A 13,177-nucleotide genomic window follows, 5' to 3' on the forward strand; every position below is an offset into this window, starting at 1 on the left:
ATTAAACAAACTAAATAGAAAAGAAAATATAACAAATTTTAGTTCTCGTATATTATGCAACTAGATTGAATTTTATATTTGATGCACGCTTGAGAAATATTAAAAACTCTTTGTCAAAAAAAAGAAACTAAATAAATAATAAAACCAAATAACGAGAAGAAAGAAAATAAAATTGCAATAGATAGATACAAACGATAGGTTTCAATTTCACGATTAATTTTTATCGAACAAAATACTTCTTTTTCTTCGCGTTAACAATAATAACAAAATAAAATTGACAAACGCACGAAACGCACAAATGAACAAACAAAGAAATAAAATGTAGAAATCATCATGAATAATATTTTAATCTATCCGTAAGAGTTAGATTGCGTTAAAATAAGAGAGGGAAGAAGATATCATTGATAACGAACGTAGGTAGGTAGCATTTAATCAAAAAAAAAAAAAAAGAAGAAATAAAGAAAGAAAGATAGACAAGTACGCCTACTACCAACGGTTTCCGGAGAAAAACTAAAAGGAAGAGAGAGAGAGTGAGAAACGAATAGATGATAGGAATATATAAAGAAAGAGAAAGATAGATAATAACAATGGTCCTAACACAACGACGACAAAGATAACGAAAAGGTGGACGAGGAGGAATGGGGGGGATGAAGGAGGAGGATATACGCGCCAAACAGTTTCCAGATTCCAACTATAGGAGAGTTGCTCGAAAACTCGTCTCTCGAATACCTGTTGCTCCTTTATCTTCTCTCTTTATCTCTTTTTCTCTGTCTCTCTTACTCTTTTACCGGAAGAACTAAACCCAACCACGAGGATAGATTCTATAGAAATTATATATACTCTCTCTCTCTCTCTCACTCCGATGGAATAACTCGTCCAATCAAATCAACACGTTAAACTAAATAAATATCAAACTAGATAGAACAAAAATTAGATTCAAATTCTTATTACAACAATCTGTAATGAACATACACATTGAACAATACTGTTAATACGAATGCTAATGGTGAGAAGGTTAGGGGGGTGAGAAGGGGATTGGGTACTGATTTGTGATGGTCTTTAAGTTAATGTTCGTCCTGTTTTTCTTTAATTTTGAAAAGAAAAATATTAAAAGATATATGTAAATGTGAATTTCAATTATAATTAATTTACAATATAAAAATGTAAATCCTATATATCGTATATATGAAATCATTAAGTATAAATATGTATTCTGGATTATACAAAAAATATTTGTTCTGTTGATTTGATTTTAAAAAAGAAATACACACAAAATATAACGCTAAATTAATTGAAATTAATGAATATGCACAATATTAAAATCTATTAAATAAATAATTTAAGTAGAAATGTGTGATCATAGAATATAATATATATATATATATATATATAAATAATAAATAATTATAATCTTAAATGAAAGCTCAGTGAAAAACGGGACGAATCAAAATTAAACCGAATAATACACATTTTTCGTAAATGAAAGTTCAGTGAAAGTATCTTCTCCTTAGATAAATAATGAAATTCAAACAAAGAAGAAGAAAAATATCAATGGATCACGAAATAAAAACAATAAACTCAAGTAATAAAGTTAATTGTTCGATAATAATAATAATAATAATAACAACTGATCATTATTAAAATAATAACAAATTATTATGTATAGTAAATCTCTTTGGAAACTTTCGCTAGGGAGAGAGAGAGACCTGTTGCACGTGAACCTTCGGACCCCCCGTGTGCGCATTCCGAAAAGGTAGGAGGAAGAAGAGGCGAGAAAGAGAAGGAAGGAACTAAGGAAAGAGAACACCATAGAAAGAGACAGCAACAGAGACAGAGAAAGAGATAGAAATAGAAAGAGAGAGAAAGAGAGAGAGAGAGAGAGAGAGACGCCGGTATACAGGAAAAGAGTTCCTAGAAAGAAAAGGACACTAAGCGTCTAAAAAAACGTCAAAAAGAAAGAGAAAAACGTTGAGAAAGGAAGACAGATGTATAACAGAAATAACCCTTGCTCACTAAATTCAACAAAATTATATAAATATATTATAAGTTAGAATCTATATCAAAGTGTGAATACATATAAAACGTTAAAAATTAAACCTTAAAGTGTTTAAAAAAAACACACACACAGAGACGCGTGCGATATGTATAAATAACAGTAACGTTTTACCTTAAATATGTATTATTATATCCTTGTTGAAATATTTTCAAGTAATTCGTTGAGCTTCCTATTAAACGGTGTCCTCCTCCTCCTCCTCCTCCTCCTCTTATCAAAACTATCGTCACGTAATCCTGCACTTCGTAAATTTTATAGACTTGCTGTTCCAAAGAAAGCACATAATACACATATTTTATGTATACATATATATGCACATGCTTTAGAGGCACTTACACCATACACACCATACACACACAGTCACGCACGCGTGTACGTAATCCGAAGGAAGAAACGTTCTCTTTTTTTTGGGTACATTCACGAGAAACACTTGTTATACATTCGAACTGTACAGGTTCATTAAACTAATCGAAGGACAAATGATTTTTCCTATGTGTTTTATTTCTATAACTGAAATAATAAAATACTAAATTCTGTGTATTATTCTGTTAGGACGCGCGCGATATCGTTCTTATGGTTTCAACCGTATGACAAACGACACCGATGTATATCCTGCCGCTTGACCTGCACCAGCCAAGTCGACCAATCACAATGCACTACCCGAGAAGCCTACGAACTTTGTGGTTCATCCCCCCCCTCTCCAACAACGATTTCAACGATATCTATTGGATCATTTAAAAAGCTTCTAACATTCGAATGTTTTCTATTCGTTATAAATTTACAAACGTCATATTTTTTTAGTAATATGATTTAAGATTGTTATTAAATAAAATGGATTATTTAATAAATGAAACGTGACGAGAGAGAACTATACTTTTGTATACTGTTATATAGCATCTCGTACTATTATAAAAAAAAAAATCAAGATTTCTAAGATGCATACCAGACACCTGTATATTTTCTTCATTGATAATCTTTGATCACAATTGTTGATTGCAGGTAATCTGAATTTACCTGCAGTACGTTACCGAATACGTTTATCTACTTTGGTTACCGACGATGTCGGGAATGAAGTTACCAACTTTAACTTTGTTGATAATCATCGACTATTATCGAGTAATAATAAATTTGGAAGTGAACTCATTGACGATGACAAATGTATAAGTACAATGCATAAAATTGTAATATTAATCATTTGATTCATTCGAATTTTTATACAATTTGCTTATTTTGTTTTGTTTATTTATAGTATAATCACGAATCCTTAAACGAGTAAAAGTAAATTAAAATACAATTTTTAATTATTTTTACATATTGTATTCTATAATAAATATATCACCTTACTGAAGTATAGTTAAAAAATAGCGTCATGTGTCCTAAGTATCATTTAATATTTCGTTTAGAAATTGATAAGTGTGTGACACACGTATATGAATATTACAATACTTGGGCTGAAACGGTGCTTCAAGGCTGACCCAGCATGGGTACTTATTGTATCAAGTCTTGTTAACGGAGACGTTCATTCACTCTGCTACCATATAATAAAAAGCTCAGTATACTTTGAGTTACTCAGGTCGATCGGATAGATTCTCTTGAAATTTAAAGAGAACGAGATAAAACAAACGCGATAAAAATGTGCATAGAATATGTTAATTACACGATGAAAAATCAATCGAATAGTTTGTTAATTCGATGATCATGGCAGCTCTCGTAAGACTTAAAAGGGGTAGCGTTCAACTGAGACATGCAGCTCTCGAAATGAAAGGTAAATTATTAATATGAAATTTAAAAAATACAAATATATCTATTGTTAATATTTTTAAATTAAATCAATATAATGTGTGATATGTAAATTAAATGAAATATTAGCTGAGAACAAAATGAGTGCAGAAATAACTATGGTTCATACTTTGAATGACGTCTACAACGATTTCAATAAATTCGACACAATAATGAACAATATAAAAATTATTAAATTGTTAATTAATTAGAAACAATAATGCCTAATTTAAAAAATATTATTAATAAAATAATAGCAATAAAAAACAATCATGAAATGTTCTGCTAGCAATAGAAACAATTGAAATTTAATTCGATTGTGCAAAAAATATATAAAGTCTCACGTGAAAATAAAATGATTAAACGAGGATAGGTGTGTACGAACGTTATCTGTTTAAAATGCACGCCTATTTGTAGTTACATCACTATCGAACCAAAGTTGGGGGTCACCTATATATAATTTAATATGTTTTTAACGAAGCCTCCTCTTTGTATCGTATGAGAGATAGTTGATTCGTCAGATAAAAAAAGGAAGAAAGAACAAAATTTGCTAAACGTAGAATGATAAGAAAGAGGGAGATGTCAATCTTGTATTCACCGTTCTTACAAAGTTTGTGAGATGGCAGACATCGTAAAGAGAGGTAGTGTTCACCTCGTTAAACGTGGAAGTATCCAAATAAAACAAGCTGCTAAAGAAGTTCGAGGTTCGTTCTTTCTTTCTTTCTTTTTTTCCCCCCCCCCCTCATTATTTCTGTCTTTTTCTATTTTTCAATCTCATCTAACTTTTCTTATTTCAATTCTTTTTGTATTTGAATTTTCTACTCATTTATACGCATTGCAATAGAAATGTCAATTAAATAAACGTATGGAATTATTAATATTTAAAGTAAATATCTAATAAAAATTAATTAAATATAATTTTTGTTATATTTATACATGATGTAATAAAACAATAAATAAATAATAAAAAAATAAAATAAAAACGTCAATTGAATAAATGTATGCATATACCAATTTGTTAAATAAATCTATTAGCAACCAATGAAATATAAATTATGATTAATTGGTAAAGACATTTTCATATCTAATTTTGACGTTTTAACTTATCTGTCTTATCAAAAATATATAATCAACATTTTTATATATTACAACTTAATATTTTAATTTTCATTTTTGATATTACGCTTTAACCCCTTTCAATGCAATTTAATTGTATATAGAACGTATGTTAAAAAGATTTTCATCTTCTATCTTTCTATCTTAGTTTACGGTTTGTTTTTTTAAGATAAAGAAGAGATTCGACAAACATATGTCGCGAGATAGTCGAGCTCGGAATCGCAAAATTAACGCGTGTCGCGAATACCCCGTTTTCTAACTTGCATTTTTTTTTTTGTACATTTTCTTGTTCATTTCTTCTCTTATGAAAGTATTTCAAAAACGTTATCAAAATAATAAGAATAAAAAATACAAAGAAATATATTGTTAAAAAAAAAAAAACAATTGTACAAAAATTCGGAAAAGAATAATTGAGAAACGAAACAAAATCATATAAAAATCACATAAAAATATAGGACTAGGATAAACGCGAAAAAAAAGGAACATGGAAGAGACAATAAAATGTTCGAAAATGAAAAAAATGTTGTCTTCCCTTTTAGCTGCTGTTAGAGCACGACATATCGTAGCTGCATTGGTTGCAGTAGGATTTGCATTGTGTGGTGCAGTCGAAGTAAGTTCGTCTGTTGCATTGCTAGCTAAACAGGAAGACAACCATGCCATTATCGACACTTCCTGGCACTGTGACATGCTTGTCAATATCAGCAGTCGAAATCGTACAGAAGATTTCGAAGTTATCCTCTTGGAGGTATACAAATTTATCCTCATTAAAATCATTTCAAATCAATTTTTAAATATTATCAATCATTACATACACAAATGTTCACATAATTTCATAATTCAATGGAAATGATTTAAACAATTGTATATTTAAAAATATGTTGATGTTAATTTTTGAAAAAAATAATGATTATATTAATTTATATTAAAAGTTACCACCGGAAGAAAGAACAGAATCCATAATGCGAGAGGCTTTTTTATGGGGTCAAGTGGCAGGGCCAATATTAGGGGGTTGTTTGGTATGGGGTAGATCAGGTCCTTCTATGGTATTTTCTCGAGCAGTACTTAGTGCTTGTTTGGCATCTTTATTGGTACCAGCTGCTTGGAGAGGACCATCACACGTTGCATTACGTCTCTTTCAAGGACTTTGTACTGTAAGTGAAACCGAAAAAAAAAATAACAATCGCGCTTTTTAATTAATTAATTAATTAAATTATAATTTTTTATTTATAGGGTGCAACCATGCCAGCTGCTCACATGCTCGCAATGACCTGGTTCAAAAGCAACACTCGAAGTTCATATTTCAGCTGTTACGCTGGTAATTAATTAACATACCAATCATTTAATCAATCAAACTATAAATAAATAAATACATTGGTTTTTTTATTTCTTTATTTAAGCTGTCAGCGTTGGATATTGTTTAACTGGTTGGTTAGGCACAGCAGTGGTTCGAACATTCGGACGAGATTCCCTTTGCTATGGTTTGGTACTTCTAGCTCTTTGCTGGTATTTCGCTTTTGGTAGATTCGTCAAAGACACACCAAAATCTTATCAACATGATACAAATGTAAGAATGAAATATCAAATCATCTAAGTCTAAATTAGCAAAGTATTTGCAACGTTTTTAGGCAGCTGTAATTCCTTGGGGAAAATTATTAAGATCTGTACCAGTTTGGGCATCAGCTGTTGCAACTATGGGGAATCAATGGGGCGATGCTACTCTTGCACTTGGAATGACGAAATATTTGAAACTTATTTATGGATTTTCGACAGCTAACGTGAGCTTGTTATGCATGAATTGTTTTTAATAAATATTTGAAAGTAATTAAATGATTGATCAAAATATTGCAACACTTTTTAGGATTCCGTGTTGACTACTTTACCTCACATCGGACACTTCATGGCTGCATTAACATGTGGTCTTTTAGTAGATCATGTACGAGAGTCTAGAATTGTTTCAACAACTACTGCAAGAAAATTGGTCGTCTATACAGGTACGTACGTTAACAATTTACTTAACATCTCGATGATAACAAATTCAAGTAACATGACATAATTTATTTGATTACTCATTACTTTTTTATAACGACTCGTCTACGATCATAAAATTGTTTATCTTTCGCTATCTTCTCAACACCGTTATCATTAATCACTCTACACATTTCAACAATGGTTTTTTTTTTCTACGTATGTATATTAACTTTTTATTTTTCACAGCACACTTCATACCAGCTGCGTTACTATTCGTAGCAGGATACGCGGGTTGTCAAGCATTAGGTGCAGCCTGGTTAGGTATTGCAGCACTTTTGGTATCTGGGACAGCACCAGCTGGGGCTCTTGCTGCCATTGCTGATTTGGCACCAGCTGAATCCCCAGCTTGTGCTGCTGCAGCATGTGCTCTTTGTTCGACTTTAGGTGCAGCAGGTTTATTGGCTGCTAATTATTTCGTCACCCAAGCACTTCATGGTTCGGTAAGTCAATTGTGATATACCCAAAAATGTATAAACACTAATTCGAATATTCAAATCAAATGATTAATAATAGGACTAACAAGGTTTGTGCTAATGCGAATTCAATTATTTCAGATCGCTGGATCATGGCGACTCGTTTTTGGTGTAGCTTCAGTAGTTTTACTTTCAACAGCAGCTGTATTTTTAGCGTTAGGTAAAGGAGTACCACAACCATGGATACCATCGGTAGCTCGTCCACGTAGTCACGACGTTATTTATGAACAAGATCCTCTCGAATTAGATTACGAAGATGTAGCTGTACAAACCGAACCCTTCAGTCATTATTCTTACGACGATGACATCGAAAGTCTTAAAAACGTACCGCGCAGTTCCTCAATTCATTCGAAAATCTCTGTTGCGTCTATTAATCAAGTATCATAAAAAAAAAAAGTTCTCACGAGAACAATCTCGTCGTCGTGATTTCACATTACTCATGCGGTATTACTTTTACCATAAGTTCGAGAATTGTACATATTATACAACAATGAACTAATTAAGTACCTAAATGAAATCTTGTTGGTACACTCTCTCACTATATATGATTTTTATTATTATTATTATTATTATTAATATTATTCCTATTTCGTATAAATTTAAATGTTCGTGTATATAATTGTGTATTAAACTAAACGGCAATGTTGTCGTTATTGTTGTTGATTTATTTTCTACAAGCAAATGTATCATACTTTTCTATCACCTTATTCGCGTGGTTTATGCAGTTTCTTTTAATGGCTTAGTGAAATTTGTATAAATACATGTATGCATAGAAATGAATATGTGTGTACCGTGAGACAACGAATTCTTGTCTCAGTCGTCAACTTTCCACGAGAAAGAAAATTGTCGACTACAACAGTTAGCCTAATTAGGTAATTCGTTGTGGAACTCCTTGTTATCTTGTCCAGATCCTGTGTGAAAAATTGACTATGTGCTATGTCAATGAAGTGGTTATATGGAATGCCGGAAATTTGGTATCCTGTCGAATGTCTACGTCACTTTAATAAGAACCTTTCACGAGCACGCATATCCGGACGAATGAAAATATTGGAACAATTTTTACTTCATTCCGATTGAATTCTTTTAAATTATGATGACAAAAATTAATCATAAAACATGGAATACAGAAAATCACTTTTTAATATAGCAATGGTGAATCTTTTTTTGTAACAGTGGATTCAAATTAAATAGTATTTAAAAAACAAACAGAATTAAAATGAAATAATTTTATATATTAAATGTATAATATAAATTTATTATATGATTGTTTTTTAATAATGAATTACACTCTGAGATTTATTTAAAAATTAAATGAGTGTCATTCAAATTATTGTAATCATTTAAAAATTGTGTTCTATGTTTTGCCAATATATAAATGTTTTCAAAATAATTAATAAACTATATTCGAGACAAATTTACATGCACTTGTGCATTGGATTCACCATCACTGTTACATAAAACAAAATATTATATTGACTCGTATATCAATTAAAATAAAAAAAAAAAAAAAAAAAAAAAAAGAAAAGAAAATAATTAAATTTAATAAACGCAAAGAACGCGTAAAAAAGTCGCATGAAGAATTTAGCAAGAAATTCAAGAAAGATCTCGTGATTTCCGTCATACTTGGTTCTCAACAAACACACGAATTAACAAATATCACGCATACACACACACACATACATATATATAAGCGCATAGACAAACACAGAGACACATTTACGCATGCAACGTTTCGTTTGCACGTCCGACATGGCTGATGTTGCAACAGCAGTGATGCTAATTACCCAGAAAGAGACTTAGGCAGGTTATTATTCCGTCTTGGTGTTCACTCTCTCGGAGGCAGGCAGCACATGACGAAACCAATTCTCACGGCCGATTATCTACTATCTTTCACTCTTTTATTTTCATTACATATATTTTTTTTTTTTTCTTTTTACACTAGCTTAGCTAACGTATGTACAATGGATGAGAGGACACCGTACTTCAGAGATTATCTTATAAAACTAAAAATAAAATTAGAAAATATAAGATATGAAAAATCTTTGGACGGAAACTTAAGTTATACTCGAAAACGATCGTTCTTTTGATTAATTAAAAATTATTCTTGTCACTTAAAAAAAATCAGAATTAAAAGTTCTGCCAGTTTGTTTCTAAACTTGTCATCATTGATTGAATGAATTCGATCGGAATCTTCTTCTTCTTATTATTATTATTATTAATTACTTTCATTTAACGAGTTACTTTTTACTTTGATAAAAATAAAAAGAAAAGAATAGAAAGAAAAGTGAGAATAGGAGGAGTTACATTTTTTTGTTCATAACGTCCTTGTCATCGTCAGACTCGTCGGTAATAATTTGAACGCTTCTGACCGGACCAGTCTTCCTATATCTCGAAGCAGGCGTTGTTGTACTAATCATGGTGTTTTCTACCACAGCTGGTCGTTCAGCGTTAATGGCAAGTTGCAGCATTCGCAAAAGTAAGGCTTCTCTTATAGGCGCTGGTAAGATTTCATCTCCATCGTCGGTTATTTCTTGGGTATAAAACTTTTGTCTGTAAACGCGTTTTGCAAATCTACCATCTTGGTAATCATCGTACTGATGATGAGTTTGATAAATTGGATTCAATCCTCTAGCATAAGTTGGACGTCTCAATGGAACACGATCACCATATTGCATAGTTACTTGTTGATCGTATGTAGCAAGATCAGGTCTTGGTATGGGGGGTGTTTGATATCCTGATTGATAAGATGGGTATGGTTGTTGATCGTAAAGAGCATCTTCCAAATAAGTTTTAGGATAGGATAGAGCTTGTACACCATATTGGCTAACCAAAAGACGTCTCAGTAATATCTGGAAATCTCGTCTACTGAGTGGAGGTGCTATTGGGTTTGGTGGTTCAGGTGGTAAAGCTAATGGTGTAGTTCGATAAACATAATCGGGAGTTGTTTGTTGATACTCTCGATCTTCGATGTTTTGAGTAACTGGTGATTGTGGAATTGGTCTGGCAATTGGTCTTACTCGTGCTTCTAATTCTTGATAAATCAATGGTCGAGGATATGGTCTAGGTCTGACGTAATTTTGATTCATGGTTAAACGAGATTCTTCTTCTGGTTCTACAGTTGGATTATTATCGGATAAATAATGAACATTTGCATCTGTAGTGGTACTGTATAATTGTTGTTGCTGCTGTTGTTGTTGATTGCTTACGGGCCTATACAAAAGTCTACCAATTGGAATTTGTCTGTAAGCTTGTGGCTCATCCTCGATATTATTTTGTTGAGGTTGTACCAAAATTCTCTGTGGTAATTCTCGTACGTAGGATTCTGATTGAGTACGTACAAATATAGGTTCAGTGGTTTGTCTAAGATATTCTCGATTTTCAACAGGTATTCTCGGTGGACCACGAATCAGAATCGATTGTGTAGAAGTTTGTTCTTCTAATGGTGATTTTTGTTCAGGTTCATAGACTCTAGGACCTTCGTATTTGCCATCATCGAATCTAGCAGGCCCCATATTGTCTCGATTAACAAATATTTTCGGTCTTTCTAAACGTGGTCCAGGAATACGTTGAAGAACCCTAGGTGGAATCGTAGTTGTGAACAATGGCCGTGTGGTGGACAATGCACCACCATAAACGTCAGAATGTTCATCATTATTATTATTATTATTATTATTATTATTGTTATTATTATCAATCGATGTACTGGCTTTAGTCGAATCCTCATGAAGTTGTCTTCTCAAATTATTACCGGTAGATATTTTCGGTTCGTCATCTTTCTCAACAAAATCTTCAGTAATCGGTCTGAAATTTTGTTCTATGGGACGTTTGGCAAATAAAATTCTCCGATATCCAGGATTCCTTTCCTCGGTACTTGGCCGATTTATCTGTGAATCCTCAGCTTCCTCAGGATCTTCCTCTACTCCGATCGGTCTCTGTTGGCCATTGATAATAAATCGTGGCCTACTTTTCGAATTACCTTTCAAATAATGATTGAATATATTTTTCGTTGACTCGGTACTAGTACTCTGTGTTGTCGTAGTTGTCGTCGAAGTTGTTGCAGCAGTTTTTCTCGTTCTTGGAATCGATTGGACAACCGATGATTTGGTTGACGATTCTGTTGAAGCATACACCAAATTTGGCCTTTTCGTGGTTGTGGTTGTTGTTACAGTTGGGCTACTACTGCTACTGATTCCACTATTGTTGTTGGTGTTGGTACGATTGACACGTGGAATACTCTGGACCACCGATATGTGTTCCTGTAATGGTGATACGGTCGTAGCTTTAAATCCCGTTCCGTTAGAGGAAGAATACGAGACTCTCTTTATTTCACCCTCAGCATCGACGAAACCGAATGTACCTTTGATGTTGCCTAGAACGTCACGGGTCTCGACCTAACAATACAACTTTTAGGATCACGAATTCGTTCTTCTCTAATTTTAATTGTCAAACAATTATTATTAATCAATCTATTCTAATTTAGATTTTTAATTTGTGTTTTTATACACAAACGATTCCCCCGTAATGTATTTTATTCTCTGTTTAATTATATTATTTCTAATCTACCGATCGATATAATTATGATCTAATAATTGGGACACGTTAGAAGAGTATTACTAGAAATATTAATTTACCTTGAATGATCCATCACCAGCTTCGTATCCATATGTGTAAGAACCGTCTTCATTAACCTTCCTGATCTGTTTCAAGATAGCCACTTGATGATTATGCGTACTTTCCGATGCTTGCTGATCCGTAACATTCGTACAGCCTGCTGTCACGAGACAAAAGATTGCCATCAGCCATGGCGTCATCTTAAAATCAAACAAACAATAGTATTTAACTATAATTTATTTTAATTACCTATATATATAATTATTATTAATTAATTATAATTTATTTTTATGCTTTATTGTGTTTTTTTTTTCAAGATTAATAATCGCGTTTGTGCACACTGAGTTAATAAATTGTTATCACTTTTCACTTGAAATACTTTTCGTTAATAAAACACTTTCGTTTTCACTAAAAAATTATTGGAAAAAAAAAGAAAATATATAATATAATAACTTTGTTTAAATAAAGATTCTCAAATGTGATTGCTATGAATTTTTGGAAGAAAATAAGGATAGAAAAAAAGAACGGAAAAGACTCGCGTATAGAAAGTAAAGGTACCTTGCAACTGGAAACCATGTTACCGCAGATGCGGTGAATGTTCTCAATACCGCGTGGGGTGTTGACTGCCGTTATATATAGAGTGACACAACTTTCAGCCACCACCTACTAGAAACTCCCTTCTCATCCTTCTCCATAACCTTGATGATCCCCAAACGTTCCTTCTTCCTTCAACTATAATATCATGTTTGACGACCTTTCCTAAATTACTCTACAATTTTATACTCCACCTATATCTTTTTCATTAATTTGTTTTTTTTTTCTGTTCGACAAGTCACACAAAAAAAACAACAAAATTGTACCAATTTCAATATAATTCCTTCACGCTATAACACTCCGTCGTAGTTATAAATAAAAATTTCAGAAAAAAAAATCCTTGAGAGAGAGAGAAAGAAAGAAAGAAAAAAAAAAAGATTTTATCATGCAACGCGCACGAAACTGAAAATTTCCATAATTAAAAATGAAATCGAAAATATGTCTCGAAGAAAGTTCTTAAAGAATGAAAATTAGAACGAACGGAAATACGTTTGAAAAGATGAAGAGAAGGTATGGTTGGGGG

The 13,177-nt window shown here is 32.2% G+C and overlaps 2 protein-coding genes across 2 annotated transcripts; one reads left to right on the forward strand and one right to left on the reverse strand.

Annotated features, from left to right (window-relative positions):
• Window positions 1-3,577: 3,577 nt before the first annotated feature.
• On the forward strand, window positions 3,578-8,126 carry LOC106792692 (sialin-like). Its single transcript, XM_014759192.1, has 9 exons — window positions 3,578-3,818; window positions 5,488-5,693; window positions 5,878-6,099; window positions 6,179-6,263; window positions 6,346-6,512; window positions 6,574-6,723; window positions 6,807-6,939; window positions 7,163-7,416; window positions 7,531-8,126. The coding sequence occupies exons 1-9, from the start codon at window positions 3,746-3,748 to the stop codon at window positions 7,834-7,836; spliced, it is 1,596 nt and encodes a 531-aa protein (XP_014614678.1). The 5' UTR covers window positions 3,578-3,745; the 3' UTR covers window positions 7,837-8,126.
• A 1,623-nt stretch (window positions 8,127-9,749) lies between these two features.
• Window positions 9,750-12,700, reverse strand: LOC106792688 (putative mediator of RNA polymerase II transcription subunit 26). The gene is made up of 3 exons (XM_014759189.1): window positions 12,619-12,700; window positions 12,081-12,260; window positions 9,750-11,840 (listed from the first exon to the last, which is right to left on the reverse strand). Exons 1-3 carry the CDS (start codon window positions 12,634-12,636, stop codon window positions 9,750-9,752), a joined length of 2,289 nt encoding a protein of 762 aa, XP_014614675.1. The 5' UTR covers window positions 12,637-12,700.
• Window positions 12,701-13,177: the final 477 nt, after the last annotated feature.

Source organism: Polistes canadensis, unplaced genomic scaffold (assembly GCF_001313835.1).
Source record: "Polistes canadensis isolate GaletaPanama2010 unplaced genomic scaffold, ASM131383v1 scaffold_557, whole genome shotgun sequence".
Lineage (NCBI taxonomy): Eukaryota > Metazoa > Arthropoda > Insecta > Hymenoptera > Vespidae > Polistes > Polistes canadensis.

Coding starts and splice junctions, on each gene's coding strand:
- LOC106792692 (XM_014759192.1), top strand. CDS start 3,746: ATGATCATGGCAGCTCTCGTAAGACTTAAAAGGGGTAGCGTTCAACTG. Junction 5,694..5,877: donor TCGAAGTTATCCTCTTGGAG/GTATACAAATTT, acceptor TTATATTAAAAG/TTACCACCGGAAGAAAGAAC. Junction 6,264..6,345: donor ATATTTCAGCTGTTACGCTG/GTAATTAATTAA, acceptor TCTTTATTTAAG/CTGTCAGCGTTGGATATTGT.
- LOC106792688 (XM_014759189.1), bottom strand. Junction 11,841..12,080: donor CTGGTGATGGATCATTCAAG/GTAAATTAATAT, acceptor TTGTATTGTTAG/GTCGAGACCCGTGACGTTCT.